Raw genomic sequence first — 16,431 nt, 5'->3', positions numbered from 1 at the left:
AGGTTAGTTTTCATTCCCAATCCCAAAGAAAGGCAATGCCAAAGAATGCTCAAACTACTGCACAATTGCACTCATCTCACATGCTAGTAAAGTAATGCTCAAAATTCTCCAAGCCAGGCTTCAGCAATACGTGAACCGTGAACTTCCTGATGTTCAAGCTGGTTTTAGAAAAGGCAGAGGAACCAGAGATCAAATTGCCAACATCTGCTGGATCATCGAAAAAGCAAGAGAGTTCCAGAAAAACATCTATTCCTGCTTTATTGACTATGCCAAAGCCTTTGACTATGTGGATCACAATAAACTGTGGAAAATTCTGAAAGAGATGGGAATACCAGACCACCTGACCTGCCTCTTGAGAAATCTGTATGCAGGCCAGGAAGCAACAGTTCAAACTGGACATGGAACAACAGACTGGTTCCAAATAGGAAAAGGAGTATGTCAAGGCTGTATATTGTCACCCTGCTTATTTAACTTCTATGCAGAGTACATCATGAGAAACGCTGGACTGGAAGAAGCACAAGCTGGAATCAAGATTGCCGGGAGAAATATCAATAAACTCAGATGTGCAGATGACACCACCCTTATGGCAGAAAGTGAAGAGGAGCTAAAAAGCCTCTTGATGAAAGTGAAAGAAGAGAGTGACAAATTTGGCCTAAAGCTCAACATTCAGAAAACGAAGATCATGGCATCCGGTCCCATCACTTCATGGGAAATAGATGGGGAAACAGTAGAAACAGTATCAGACTTTATTTTTGGGGGCTCCAAAATCACTGCAGATGGTGACTGCAGCCATGAAATTAAAACACGCTTACTCCTTGGAAGAAAAGTTATGACGAACCTAGATACCATATTCAAAAGCAGAGACATTACTTTGCCGACTAAGGTCCATCTAGTCAAGGCTATGGTTTTTCCAGTAGTCATGTATGGATGTAAGAGTTGGACTGTGAAGAAGGCTGGGCATCGAAGAATTGATGTTTTTGAACTGTGGTGTTGGAGAAGACTCTTGAGAGTCCCTTGGACTGCAAGGAGATCCAACCAGTCCATTCTGAAGGAGATCAGTCCTGGGTGTTCTTTGGAAGGAATGATGCTAAAGCTGAAACTCCAGTACTTTGGCCACCTCATGCGAAAAGTTGACTCATTGGAAAAGACTCTGATGCTGGGAGGGATTGGGGCCAGGAGGAGAAGGGGACGACAGAGGATGAGATGGCTGGATGGCATCACGGACTCGATGGACGCGACTCTGAGTGAACTCCAGGAAATGGTGATGGACAGGGAGGCCTGGCGTGCTGCGATTCATGGGGTCATAAAGAGTCGGACACGACTGAGCGACTGAACTGAACTGAACTGAACTGGGCATCTGTCATAGCCTCACCATCAAGACTAGGCAGCAGGCAGCAGTTGGCAGCCCTATGCCCTTTCTTTCCTACTTCTTAGAGCTGCTAAGTACCTGTCCACCTTCCCCTGATTCCTTCAGCACCTCCCAGAGGACTCTGTTGTTAGTCTTCCCTCCTACGTACGTGATGCTTAAGGTGAAAGTGGTAGTTTACCCACATTAAGCACTTGCAATTCTCAAAATTAAGGAATTACTTTCAGTAAGTCTACTGATTTATCTTAGGCAGCGTCATTACAGTGGCTCATCGCCTTTGCTTGGTCTCCATCAGTGTAGCCTGGAGAAGGCAATGGCACCCCACTCCAGTACTCTTGCCTGGAAAATCCCATGGACGGAGGAGCCTGGTGGGCTGCAGTCCATGGGGTCGCTAAGAGTTGGACACAACTGAAGCAACTTAGCAGCAGCAGCATCAGTGCAGCCAAAACGATGGTGGTACTTGAAGCGAGAGGGCTGAGGCAGCTTGCGTCTCTGTCCAGACAGATGACAAAGACACCACCAAGCAGTAAAGCCTCCTTGTTCAGGATGCAGGACCTGGGACATGGCCCCTCTTGGTTATGTACATATAAGGTACCCATTGTTATCTCCTTCCCTGATGGCTCAGAGGGTAAGGAATCTGCCTGCAATACAGGAGACCTGGGTTCGATCCCTGGGCCAGGAAGATCCCTTGGAGAAGGGACTGGAAATTCACCCCACTATTCTTGCCTGGAGCATCCCATGGACAGAGGAGCCTGGTGGGCTACAGTCCATGGGGCCGCAAAAGTCAGACACAACTGAGCGACTAACACATTGTTAAAAGGGAAGAATTGTCTCATGTCTTTTTGTCCTTTAAAGTCCTCCCCCTTAACATGATATTCAAAAGTGAGAGGGAGGTGAATAAATTCACCTAGAGCAAAGCGGCTTCAGGAGGCAAAAGTGATGATATCAGTCAGCATATATTGGTAAGTCAAGGTTATCCCCCAAATCACAATATCTTCAAACTACAAAGTTAAGTTCTTACTCTGATCCTCGTCATACTGTTTCCAGGGCTAAGGTTGACTAGCTGGAATATCGCTGGTTCCCATAGTAGAAGGAAAGAGAGCTCTGGAGGTTCAAACACTGGCAGTCAAATAACTCTGAACCAGAATCGACACACGTCATTTCCATTCCAATCCACTGACCAGACCTGACTGCTTGATACCCCCCTGCCACAAGGGAGAAATGCAGTGCTACCGTATGTCTGAGAAGCAGACAGCCTGAAATATTGGATGAACTGCCGGGATGGGGACCCAGGTTCCCCTTCTGTTTGAAAATCACTGTGATTTTGAACCAAGCTGGCAAAGAATAGAATGGATGTGATGAATGATATTATATAAGGAGGCGTCGCAGTCAGGTTATATCCACAACCAGCAAGTCTTAATCCCCAGTACCTCAGAAGGTGACTGTACTTGGCAATCGAGTCTTTAGAGAGCTGCTGCTGCTGCTGCTAAGTCGCTTCAGTCGTGTCTGACTCTGTGCGACCCCATAGACGGCAGCCCACCAGGCTCCCCCGTCCCTGGGATTCTCCAGGGAAGAACACTGGAGTGGGTTGCCATTTCCTTCTCCAGTGCTTTAGAGAGCTAATTAAGGTAAAGTGAACTCACTGGAGTAGGCTCTAATTTAAGGACTGATGTCCTTGAAAGGAGAGGAGATTAGGATGCAGAGGGAAGACCATGTGAAGACCCAAGGAGAAGGGGGCCTTCTATAAGCCCAGGAGAGGGGCCTCAGAAGAAATCAACCCTGCCCACAGGTTGATCTTGGACTTCTAACCTCCAGAACTGTGAACGATTTTGTGAACATTTGGAGTTTGACCTCCATCCCTAACAGGAACCCATTAATGACCATTTGTAACCGACATCAGATTTCCGACCCAACCTCTAGGGGCCTTTTCTGTTTTAATGACTGATCTGAGTGGCATAATGCAATCCCCACCACTGGTATTAGAGTAGTTCACTTGGCAACTGTTGGCTTCTTTTTTTGTTTTCAGATCTAATTCTACTTTGGGAAGCAGGTCAGATAAGCATTATAATCCCCATTTTATAGATAATGAAACGGAGCCATGAAATAGTCAAATTGTTTAGCTCACAGTTACAGTCAGTTCAGAGCTGATACCAACACGCAGGGCTTCCCAGGGGGCCCTATTGGTAAAGAACCTGCCTGCCAGTGCAGGAGACGTAAGAGCCACAGCTTCAATCCCTGGGTGGGAAAGATCCCCTGGAGGAGGGAAGGGCAACCCACTCCAGCATTCTTGCCTGGAGAATCCCATGGACAGAGGAGCCAGGTGGGCTACGGTCCACGGGGTCGCAAAGAGTCGGACACGAGTGAAGTGACAGCATGGTACACGTCCACGTGCACACGGGCTCCATGGTCCCAGGAGACATTTCCTGTCCAAGGCCAGTGTTTTACTTTGTCCTGGGGTAATAAACACTCAATGCTGATTTCTCTCTTTTTTTTTTTTTTTTGGCCACACCCTGTGGCTTGCTACCAAGGATCAGATTTGGGCCCCCTATAGTGGAAGAGTGGAGTCCTAACCTAGCTGGACCTCCAGGGAATTCCCCAATAAACACTCAATACTTATCTGTTCAAACTAAAAGGGTGCCTTTTGGAAACTGATATTCAAGGTCCAGATAATCTAACCCCAGAAATAGAAAACTGCTTTTACCCCAACCTACACTTCACTTTATGTTATTTCTTAGCTTTTCATTTTCTTCCTAGACCATACAGATTTTTCCAAACCCAAGCAGTGCCTCCATTGACTAGTAGCTAAACTTAGAATTAAAAAATATTAAATCATTCCAAGGAAACCAAAGAAAGATTAGGTGTCACTTTCTTATATTTGAGGGTATTCCTCCCTTTTGGCATCCAGCTACCAAGCTGGCCAATCAAGGTCAAACTGGAAGTGTGGGCGTCCATTGAGCAGAGAGCCAGGAATTTCTAAATCTCTGTCAGGATTAGGATGTCAAGAGGCAGGGGAAGCTTAAAACAACAGACCTCATTTATGTGGCCCTGTTTACCTTTATTCCTTCCACTTACAACAAGCCAGATGCACCAGGAAAATATAAATATATAAGTATATATATATATATCAACTGGAAGAAAGGCCACCCTTAAAGTGTCCCTGGATGTCGTCTCCCAGCATTTCTCCTAGTGCTGGGGTGTCGCTGACTGTCTGGAGCCCTTGAGGCAAGTCCTCATTCAAGTCCCTGCCCCATCCTGAATGTCCTCCCAGGAATAAGGCTGGGCTGAGCTGAGGCCACACATCCCAGCCATTCCAGGCCGAGGAATTAGACTCACATAAAGGGCCACTGGAGAAGAGCCTGATGCTGGGAAAGACAGAAGGCAAAAGGAGAAGGGGGCGGCAGAGGATGAGATGGTTGGATATCACCGACTCGATGGACATGATCTTGGGCAAACTCCGGGAGATAGTGAGGACAGGGAGGCCTGGTGTGCTGCAGTCCATGGGGTTGCAAAGAGTTGGACACGACTGAGCGACTAAACAACAATGGTAACAACAACTAGGGGGCCTCAGAGGCTTCCCTCATGGCTCAGATGGTAAAGAATCTGCCTGCAGTGCAGGAGACCTAGGTTCAGTACCTGGGTCAGGAAGATCCCCTGGAGAAAGGAATGGCTACCCACTTCAGTATTCTTGCCTGGAGAATTCCATGGACAGAGGAGCCTGGCAGGCTACAGTCCATGGGATCACAAAGAGTGGGACTCGACTGAGTGACTGACACTCTCACATTTTTCAGAGGGCCTTGGTGAGTCCTTGTGTATGTTCACCTTGATCAGATTTCTTCCATGCCTGGTAAAAATGCAATCAAGAGATACTTTAGAGTTTGGAAGGTGTAGTGAATAATCCTTTCAGGACCAGCAAAGATTGAATGAGAATTTTAAAAGGCAGTCTTTCCATCATCTTCGTCTGCATCAGGCACACCATTGTAAAAACTTCCTAATTGTCCTCCTTCCCTGAAGTCTCATAGACTTCTTGATTTCGTTTGATAGGGTTTAGTGAGCCCCTGCTGTGTGTCTGGCATCGTGGTACATGCTGGTGATACAGCAGTGAGCAAGATCCACGGGTCCTTATGCCCGGGGAGTTTTACTAACAGTAAGCAGTTTCAGTAAAGGGTAACGATTATTATGATAGCAGAAATGTCAAGGTAAAAGGGCCGGCAAACATTCCCAGCAGAAAAAGCAGAGTATGTGATGAATCGGAGCTTGGACATGATGTAAAGAATAGGTGGGATTGGAGCGGGAGGTTGGAAGAGGCTGAAGGCTGAGGGGTCCTCTAGGTCCGCTCGGGACACTTGAAGTGTGGTGAGTCCCAGTTAAGAGGTGCTGTAAGCTGGATTTCAAAGATTAGGATTTAAAAAAAAAAGATGTATCTCAACAGTTTTGTATTAATTGTGTGCTGAAGTGATAATATTATGGGTTAAATAAAACTATTTGATTTTTTTCTGTTTTAACTTTTCTGATGTGGCTACTAGAAAATTTCAAATTCCCTAGGTGGCTCACTTTCTATTTCTCTCCAACAGCACTGTTCTAGACTGTGTTAGGAAATCTAGACTTCATCTTGAGAGCACTGGGAAGGGTTTGAAGCATTTTTAAACAAGGAAGTGATGTGGTCAGGTTTGCATTTTCAGAAGACTGTGGTGAGGAGATGAGATGGTGACAAGACCAGACCAGAGGCAGAGAGAACACTTAGGGGCCACTGCAGTCATCCAAGTGAGAGAGGGTGGATTAGACAGGGTAGTAGCAATGCATGTAGAGAAAAACATTTTAAAGTCTAATTACCAACACCAAACGGCTTCACTCCCATGAGAAATGATATGTTGAACTGTATGAAATTTCCATCTTTGTCAATCAGAAATGGTTGAATATTGAAAGAGCTAATATGGGCCAAAGATGGAACAGTAGAGTCACATAATAAAGACAGTATTATCAGTGTGTGCATGTGCAGGCTCGGTCATGTCCAACTACAGAGCACAACTACAGAGTGTCACCCACTCACAACTAGAGAAAACCCTCTAGCAGCAACCAAGACTCGGCACACCCATGTTTTTCAAAAAATAAAAAGAATTAACTGTTAAGAGACTTGAATACCAGCAATTTCAAATAGTTCAACTCAGTATATAAATCAGACAGGAAACAGCCAAATATGACACACGAAAGCTACACAGGGATCAAGACCATCCCCAAGAAAAAGAAATGCAAAAAGGCAAGATGGCTGTCTGGGGAGGCCTTAAAAATAGCTGTGAAGGGAGGAGAAGTGCAAAGCAAAGGAGAAAAGGAAAGATATACCCATTTGAATGCAGAGTTCCAAAGAATAGCAAGGAGAGATAAGAAAGCCTTCCTCAGTGATCAATGCAAAGAAACAGAGGAAAAGAACAGAATGGGAAAGACTAGAGATCTCCTCAAAAAAATTAGAGATACCAAGGGAACATCTCATGCAAAGATGGGCTTGATAAAGGACTAGAAATGGTATGGACCTAACAGAAGCAGAAGATATTAAGAAAAGGTGGCAAGAATATACAGAAGAACTGTACAAAAAAGATCGTCACGACCCAGATAATCACGATGGTGTGATCACTCACCTAGAGCCAGACATCCTGGAATGTGAAGTCAAGTGGGCCTTAGAAAGCATCACTATGAACAAAGCTAGTGGAGGTGGTGGAATTCCAGTTGAACTATTTCAAATCCTAAAAGATGATGCTGTGAAAGTGCTGCACTCAATATGCCAGCAAATTTGGAAAACTCAGCAGTGGCCACAGGACTGGAAAAGGTCAGTTTTCATTCCAATCCCAAAAACAGGCTATGCCGAAGAATACTCAAACTACCTCACAATTGCACTCATCTCACATGCTAGCAAAGTAATGCTCAAAATTCTCCAAACCAGGCTTCAGCAATACATGAACCGTGAACTTCCAGATGTTCAAGCTGGTTTTAGAAAAGGCAGAGGAACCAGAGATCAAATTGCCAACATCCACTGGATCATCGAAAAAGGAAGAGAGTTCCAGAAAAACATCTATTTCTGCTTTATTGACTATGCCAAAGCCTTTGACTGTGGATCACAATAAACTGTGGAAAACTGTGAAAGAGATGGGAATACCGAACCAGCTGCCTCTTGAGAAACCTGTATGCAGGTCAGGAAGCAACAGTTAGAACTGGACATGGAACAACAGACTGGTTCCAAATAGGAAAAGGAGTTCGTCAGGGCTGTATATTGTCACCCTGCTTATTTAACTTCTATGCAGAGTACATCATGAGAAATGCTGGGCTGGGTGAAGCACAAGCTGGAATCAAGGTTGTTGGGAGAAATATCAATAACCTCAGATATGCAGATGACACCACCCTTATGGCAGAAAGTGAAGAACTGAAGAGCCTCTTAATGAAAAGGAAAGAGGAGAGTGAAAAAGTTGGCTTAAAGCTCAACATTCTGAAAAGTAAGATCAAGGTATCTGGTCCCATCACTTCATGGCAAATAGATAGGGAAACAGTGGAAACAGTGGCTGACTTTATTTTGGGGGGCTCTAAAATCACTGTAGATGGTGATTGCAGCCATGAAATTAAAAGACACTTACTTCTTGGAAGGAAAGTTATGACCAACCTAAACAGCATATTAAAAAGCAGAGACATTACTTTGCCAACAAAGATCTGTCTAGTCAAGGCTATGGTTTTTCCAGTGGTCATGTATGGATGTGAGAGTTGGACTATAAAGAAAGCTGAGCATCGAAGAATTGATGCTTTTGAACTATGGTGTTGGAGGAGACTCTTGAGAGTCCCTTGGACTGCAAGGAGCTCCAACCAGTCCATCCTAAAGGAGATCAGTCCTGGGTGTTCATTGGAAGGACTGATGTTGAAGCTGAAACTCCAATACTTTGGCCACCTGACGTGAAGAGCTAACTCATTGGAAAAAGACCCTGATGCTGGGAAAGACTGATAGCAGGAGAAGGGGACTGCAGAGGATGAGATAGTTGGATGGCATCACTGACTCGATGGACATGAGTTTGGGTGAACTCCGGGACTTGGTGATGGACAGGAAGGCCTGGTGTTTTGTGGTTCATGGGGTTGCAAAGAGTTGGACACAACTGAGCGACTGAACTAAACTGAACTGAAAGCTACACTGGTCTTCCCTGATGGCTTAGACAGTAAAGAATCTGCTTACAATGTGGGAGACCTGGGTTCGATCCCTGGGTTAGGAAGATCCCCTGGAGGAGGGCATGGCAACCCACTCCACTATTCTTGCCTGGAGAATCCCCATGGAGAGAGGAGCCTGGCGGGCTACTGCCCATGGGGTCACAGAGTCAAGCACGACTGAGTGACTAAGCACAGCACAAAGCTACTCTTAATACCACATTATTATAACATGCTACAAATGGCACTTGTTTGGGGGCAACTTTTGCATCTAGATTGGAGTCTGTCTCAACATTGAACTCAAATACTTTATTGAAATAATCTGATTTACAATATTTCTAAGGAAAAGTGTCAGGTGTCAACTAGGACTGGGCAGAACATAGCAGTGGGTGGCCCAGTTCCACTGGCTTTGTCATTAGCACGGACTGGCTTTGGGCCAGCCAGAGAACACTTCAGCCCTCTCCCTCTCTTCCCACTTTGAAGACCTGCCACTCTGAGAAACTTCAGGGATTAGGATGGTGCTGGTCCCAACACAAGACACTGCACAATGGCAAGGGCCCCTCCAGCAGCTGCGCTGTGCTTAGTTGGTGTAAGTTTCCTGGAAAAGCGCCAGCAGGTGCCTGGAGGGCTCAGGATGCCTGTCCTACAGTTGGTGCCAAGTGAGCACACTGCCCCTCGCCATGGCACTCAGCAGCAAGCTGGACCAGGTCAACCAGTAAGTTGAACACCGCGGAAGATGATGTCTCATGACAAGGTGATCTCAGAGCAAATTAAAGTACTAATCTCCAAAATTATACACCACACACCAAGTGGCATTTACGTCTCCTAGTTGTACTCATGAGTGACTAGTGAGCACATCTCTTCAGAGGTCTATTAGCTTTCATGCAGCTTAAGTGCTGGTATGCTTATTGCATTTAAGCTCTCACTTAATGGTCTGAGTTAAACTTCTGGAGGTGAGTAATTTACTCTCTATTTAATAGGTCAGCCTTCTTTTCATTTTACAGCAGTCTCATAACTTGTAATTACTCACTGTGGTGTTCTCTAACTCAGTGCCACTTAAGGTTTTACAGAAAGCTGGGGCTATATTTCAACCCCAAATCACCAAAATGTACAAAAATGTTTAAAAATTATGAATGCTTTCTTAGAAAAGGGAGGCTCACATATTATCAACAAATATATAGGTAGATATCTTTTTTTAAATTAGATTTTATCATTATTATTTTGGCCACCTCAGGTGACTTGCAGGATCTTAGCTCCCCATCCCAGGCCCTTGGCAAGGAGTGCCAAGTCCTATCCTAACCTTTTGACCACCAGGACTTCCCTGTCCTTGCTCTGCATACTCGCCAATTTGATTACCCATGTGAAAGATAAACGCTTGCATTCAAAAACCTCAATTTTGAATGAGGTTCTTAAGAGAAATTAACCGTAAATCTTAGCACCACAGCGATCAATGTCAAGGTTAAAGTGAAAATAGTTTTCAACAAATACAATCAACCAATTATATATACCAAAGGAAATTCTTTATTGTAAACAAGATATAAAGTACAACAAAAGAAATATTGTGCAAATTGTAAATCACAAGGATTTTAATTAAAAGTTCTTTTTTGTTTTCCAAGGGTCCAAAGTTTTGATGGCAGAAATCTATACCCAATATAGAGAAAAATGTTAAATGGAAAGACATAGTGACATTTTTCACTACATATTTTCAACAATTAACTTTTGTTTTACAACTGTGTATATCATCCACTACACAACAGAATATAACAGAAATACTGTTAACAAAAGTGAATGTTCTATTTTTCTACCTATCTTGTTCCACATTCTCCCCTCCCCCCCAAAAAACTTCTATAAATTAACAGGACATTTATCCATTTGTAAATAATGGTCACTAACTTTCTAATTCAATGAAGCACATGTTATATCCTCATAACATAAGGGTACTTTACTGATGACCTCAGCCATCTTTTTCAAGGAGTTATCTAAAATCCTTAATATCCCTTCTTTACAAAATGTTTTCATCTTCAATTTTTTTTTCTAAACAAAGTGCAGTGTATTTTAGAGTCTATGGAAAACACATTGGTATACAATTTTCAAATCTATACAAGAAACTGCAACCAACTAAGATTCAAAGCATAATAAAATACCTAGTAATAGTCATTTGTTGAACTTTTAAAACAAAAACGCAAGAAAAAATTGAAGCTACATTTCAAAGCAATTAAATTAATGAGGATTCCAATTCTTTGGGACCTCTTCAGCAATATACAGTTGCTCAATTTCAAACATCGGCAACTAGTGTAAAAATGCTAGTTCTAGATATATTTAACAACTACGTCCACAAGTTGAATGGAAAGACTAATAGTAAACAAGGTAACTCTAGGAAAGGATAATATTTGTGATGATACAAAACCAATTTTACATCTCCATCTCTGTACCGTAATGTTTTCCAGTCTCTACACTCTTGAAACCAGTGCTTTTGAAGAATCACATTGAAAAGTTGGTCTCAAGTATAAACGGTGAAAGTAAAACAACAAATTGTGCACACATATTCAAAATCTGTGCTACCGGTGGTTGGGGTGACCTCACCTGAAACCTTCAAAAAATACTGAATAAAAGCTTTCTTCTCTCTCTTATGTGGTAAGAAACAAGTCCTGCCACTCGGTGACCTGCCTGTGGGCCGCAGCACTTCTGACCGTCTAACCCAGGCTGGGCCTTCTCCCCAGGCTGTGGGGCTTCTGCTTGTGGCCCACACTGGAGCGCCACACACCTGCAGTGGAAGCATTTTTCCATCACCACTGGCTTCTGGCTGTGACCAAAGTTAAAGTTAGTCTGATTCTTCACCATCCGTCTATTACTGCGTGGGAGCCGGGGTTGGAGGTAGGGTAATGTCATTTAACTTGCTCACTTCCATCTGCCAGTTCGGTAGCTTCTTGGCTGACAGGTGGCGACGGGCGTGTTTGGTCAAATGGTCGCTCCTCATGAACCGCCGGTCACACATGGGACAGGCGAACTTCTTCTCACCTGTGTGGGTTCGTCGGTGTCTGGACAGTTCATCTGAACGGGCAAACCTCCTTTCACAACCTTTCCAGCTACAGCTAAAAGGTTTTTCTCCTGAAACAAAAAAAGGTCCTATCTTTATTACTATGCATTTATTAAGTCATGGTCCTTTATGTATTCAATTGTATTTAAAGCTTAAAGACACTTTGTTCTTCAAAGAATCATCATTTGAGAAATTAAACCAAAAACACCTTAATGAAATCTTTCAGAAGACCACGCACTGGTGAATACCACCCACTGAATTGGCTGATAGGGCCAGTTCTCTCTTAACATCCCTGGTTTACATTCGTGATCACTGTCAAAAAAACATCACCCAAATTTCTCAGACCTAAGTAAGAAATGGCTGGTACCTGTATGCGTTCTCATGTGGGCCTTCAGATGAGAACTTTTAAAGTAGGTCTTGCCGCATCCTGGGTGGCTACAGATGTGACTTCTTATCCTCGATGAGTCAATCTGAGGAGTGACTTTTGCTGAGGAAGGGGAAAACCCGGGGGCAGGGGCAATGGGAGAGAGTCTGGTGCCATTTGGGCTCACCACTGGAGGCTTTGGGTTCTGAACGACTGGCTGGGGCACAACAAACATGACAGCGCCCTTGGGCACCTGAGTGCCCATGAATACGACAGGTGGGCAGACAGCTGGTGGCTGACTGGGCGGCGTGCTGGGGACGACTGTCGTCACGACGGGGTTGTGTGCAGGGAGGGGAACCATCTGGCAGATGACCGGCACAGGGGGCACTCCCGCTGTGGACACTGCGGGTGGAGAGACCAAGACCGACTTCTGTGGGGACGCGGGGGCCGGCTGAGGTCGGCAGATGACGGTCTCTGAGGAAGGCATGGGAAAGTCATAAAGTGCAGCGGGGTTCGGTTTCTCTTCGACATCTGCCTCTGTGTCTCTCTCACGTTTGGACCTGTTTGGTGACACAGCGGCACAAGGTATATTTTTTCTTGAAGCCTCAGGGTTCAGGTGGGTTCTTTTCCGAAATGAATTGTCCTGATAGTTAAGGATGCTGGCTGCTTTCACGGGGCAAGATCGGTGGTTACACAGCTGGGCATCAGCTGTATGACGAATCACACTGGTTGCCTGAGCCTTGGGGAGTTTGGGGGCGGGTACAGGGTTCTTCTCCTCTTTGAAAGGTACAGCAGCAATGTGAGGCTTGGCAGTATCTGACAATGATTTGAAGTGTCCAGTAGGTGGCGCTGGTGCCATCAGATTTGACACTTGAGAAGGTTCAAAGTCAGAGGGACTGTAAGGTGGAGTCAAACACTACAGAGAAGAGAAATACAGTCAACAGCGTGAAGAACGGTCCAGGTCATGATATAAACTGTTAAGAGGCATTATCATTTACATTCATCTTTGAAACAACAATACTTACAAATGCTGGAATTGTGGTATGAAAATCAGGTGTACCAGGAAGCAGATTCTCTTCCTCTGACGTATCAGACACTGGAGTGACGGGTCTGTTTTCAATGTATTTCTTAAAATCAGACTTCCAACTGCAACTCATTGATATAAGTGCTTCTACAGCTTCAAAGTCACTTTTCTCTGCAGTTTTGTTCCAGGAATACACACTCTCTTTTGATCTTTCACAGATCATTTCCATTCTTTCCTCCTATAAATACAAAAGACTCATGTTATAAGAATACTGTTTGTCATCCACATGACACTCAGAGTAATGTGCTTTTTTTTTTTTTTTTACAATCTACACAGCTTTTCAAGATAAAATTTAATTCTTCTCATAGTAGTAGTAATAAAATCTTTTCCATTCTTCCTCTCAAATTTAGGCTTGAACATGGATAACCTTGCAAGGAACTTATTACTATCAAGGGGACCTAAGGTTAAAGGTAACAATGCACTTGTCATTCAAAAGAGAACTGCTTGGCTTGGAGGAAAAACATTTTATGTTCTTTCCAAAGTAGCCAACTGCAACAGGAGTCTATGACCAGCTGATCCAATCACACACACACACACACAAAATCAGAAAATGTATTATTTGACCAAAATTTGCAAAAAAAACTCTGTAAGGAATCTTCAATAGTCAAAATAGAATCTTATTTTAACTGTTTAAAGAACTGCTCCATGATAGAAATAACAGCACATGCTTTGTATTTATTTGAACAACTCCTCCCATCAGATATTAATGCTTCATACTAAAGTTGCTTAAACTGTACTAAAATGGTTACCGCCCTCCATCTCTTCAATTTTCCATTAACGTGACCCCATTTTTTGGTTTAAGTAGAGACTGTGTAAAAACACCGAAAAATATTCTTTACATTGCTAGGAATTGTTCTCAACTCTTGTTTTAAAACCCTTCGTGTAGAAACCTTTAAGAAGCTATTACCGCTCTTGAAATATAGCTAACAATGCAATTGCATAATCGCGCGCCTTTTACGTAAGCTGCAACGGACAGCGCATGTATGTGTAAAAGCCTCAAGACGCCAGTGCAAAAGGGAAAAAAAAAGAGAAAAGGCTAGGCAGGAGAGAAAGAGTATGCGCTGGGAAGGGCAGGAAGAGAAGCCGGGAGGGGAGAGGAAAAGGAATGGGGCGCGAGGGAGGCAGGAAAGGGAATCGCGGGCGGAGGCGAGGGCGTGGGCCGGGGGGTGGGGGAGGGAAGCAGACAAGGGGCGGGGGTGGGCGGCGGGGGAGATCCTCGCTGGCGGGGACAGACGGACGGGGCCGCCCTAACCTCAATGAGGCTCGCGGGTGAGTCACTGGGAACATTCCTCGCCCGCTCGCACGTCCCCGCGTCCCTGCCCCCGTCATTGGCCAGCCAGCCGGACGGCCCGAGCTGGGATTGGCCGGGCGGCGGAGGGCGGAGGCGCGGAGGAGGAGGGGGGGGGCGAGGCATGTGAACAAAGCGTGATCAGCGGCTGCTCCGGGCGGCGCAGGAAACGTGAACTGGGAATTGCCGCGCCGTCACCTTTCACCTACTTCCTGAGCCCGCGGGGCCCCCGCCCTCGCGACGGCCCGGGGGAGGGGCCGCGGGCGCCGCCGCCAACCGCCCGGCCGTGCGCGCCTGGGCCTGCGGGGAGAGGCGGGGCCGCGGGCGCCCGGCTCCCGGCGCGCCCGCCCCTTCCAGCTCCCCACCGTTCCCTTAGGAACCGACTGCGGGGCCGGGCCTCGCTCCCGCCCTGGCGGAGGCTCGGGCTGGGTCACTCGGGGACGAGAAGCTCCCCCGGCGCATCCGTTCCCGGCCCACCCCCCCGGCCTCCGCCTCAGCTGCCGGAGGAGGAGCCAGGTCCCCACGGAAACCCGGCCCCCGCCCTCCTCCGGCCGCAGCCCCCGGGGACCCGGCCGAGCCCTCGGCGCTTCCCGCCCACGCCGCCCACGGGATCTCAGACCACCCCGACTCGCACCGAAGACGCGGCGCCCCCCCCCCCCCGTCCCCACGGTTTCCGGCAGCTCTGGCCCCCCCAACACCCCCGCGCCGAGCCCAGCATCTCCACGAGTTCCCAGACGTGCAGCCCCCAACAGGCCCGGTTCCAGGCGCGCGGCCCCACGGCCGGCGGCTCCCGCCTCGGAGCGCTGCCCCCGCGTCTCGCAGCCCCGGCTCCCCCCCGCCCACCTTCCCCACCCCGATGCTGGGGTCTCGCTTCCCATCCCTTCCATCTACTGTCGCCAAGGCGGCTCCGAGGCCCCCTCCCCCGCCAAGGCGTCCTCTGGAGGAGGCCACCTGCCTGCCTGTTCCGGAGATAAGGGAGTCCCCTCCAGACGTCTGGGGTGGGGTAAACTCCCCGGGCCCGCGTGCCATCCCCTTGCACCCACGCCGGGCGCGCCTCCCCACAGCACCCCCGCTATCTGCTGGGTAGCCCCAGTCCTGCAAGCCTCCGTTCAAGACCCCCCAAGATGGGGAGTCCCCCTCTCCTCTCCGGTGGACTCCCCACCCCTCACATGCCCTAGAGCAGCCCCCTCCCAGCCTGGGGCGCGTTCCTTATCCAGACGGAGGCATCTCTTCCCCCCAGCGCCAGGTGCAAGGTGGCCCCCTATCCCCCCTCCGGTACTTCCACGCCTCCTAGTCTCGCTGACAGGGCAGCCAGCCCCCCCACCCCAGTCTCCTCACTCTTCCCGCCCCTCCAGTCATCCCACCCCCCTCACCTGCTTCCAGTCTCCCAGCGGAGCTGTTCCCTTCCCCTCCTTACACCTCGAGCGAGACCCTCTCTCACTTCGTCTCTAGCTCCCAGCCTGCTTCTCCAGAAACCCCTCCCGTCCCCCGCTCCGCTACACACACGCCCTCACCAATGCCCAGTCTGCAGGCGGGAAGCCCCTCTTCCTCTTCCACGACTCCCCTGTAACCTCTGTCCTCAGGCGAGGCTGATGTCAGGGGCTCGGGGGTCTCCCCGGACGCAGCGAGGCAAGAGAAGGGCTTGGGGCATCCCCAGGTGACTTACCGTAGCCTGCTGGAGAGAAGCGCCGCCGAAGTTGAGCATGGTTGGCTGCCCGGCCGCCGGCGACGAGCTGACTGGCTGCAAGGCTGTCCTTGGCTGCCTGGCCACAGACGGGCGCCCGGAGACACTCGACGCCGCTCCCGCCGCCGCTGCGCTCCGCGCCGTCTGCCCCCCTCCCCATTCAGGTAGCCGCTCCGCCTGCCCCGAGCCGCGGGCGGGGGTGGGGGCGGAGCCTGGGGCAGACCAATCAGCGACAAAGGTGTGTGAGGCGCCGGCCAATGGGCTCGCGGGGCCACGCGTGATCAGCGGCTGCCCGGCAGCGTGAAGCTTGTGTCAGTGGAGCGTGTACACAATCCCCTGGCAGCGCGTTTCCCCGGGCCCAGCCCGAGGGAACTCCCGCCACCACCTGACTCTGTGGACGCGGCCCCCACCCCTCACCCACCCCTACTCTCCCTCCCC

The 16,431-nt window shown here is 47.9% G+C and overlaps 1 protein-coding gene across 1 annotated transcript; it reads right to left on the bottom strand.

Moving 5' to 3' along the window:
• Positions 1 to 10,114: 10,114 nt before the first annotated feature.
• On the bottom strand, positions 10,115 to 16,110 carry KLF10 (KLF transcription factor 10). Its single transcript, XM_068983542.1, has 4 exons — positions 15,976 to 16,110; positions 12,963 to 13,199; positions 11,941 to 12,853; positions 10,115 to 11,644 (listed from the first exon to the last, which is right to left on the bottom strand). The coding sequence occupies exons 1-4, from the start codon at positions 16,012 to 16,014 to the stop codon at positions 11,385 to 11,387; spliced, it is 1,449 nt and encodes a 482-aa protein (XP_068839643.1). The 5' UTR covers positions 16,015 to 16,110; the 3' UTR covers positions 10,115 to 11,384.
• Between the last annotated feature and the right edge of the window lie 321 nt (positions 16,111 to 16,431).

This window comes from Capricornis sumatraensis, chromosome 11 (assembly GCF_032405125.1).
Source record: "Capricornis sumatraensis isolate serow.1 chromosome 11, serow.2, whole genome shotgun sequence".
NCBI classification, from domain to species: Eukaryota; Metazoa; Chordata; class Mammalia; order Artiodactyla; family Bovidae; genus Capricornis; species Capricornis sumatraensis.
This window is presented reverse-complemented; position numbering and strand designations above follow the sequence as displayed.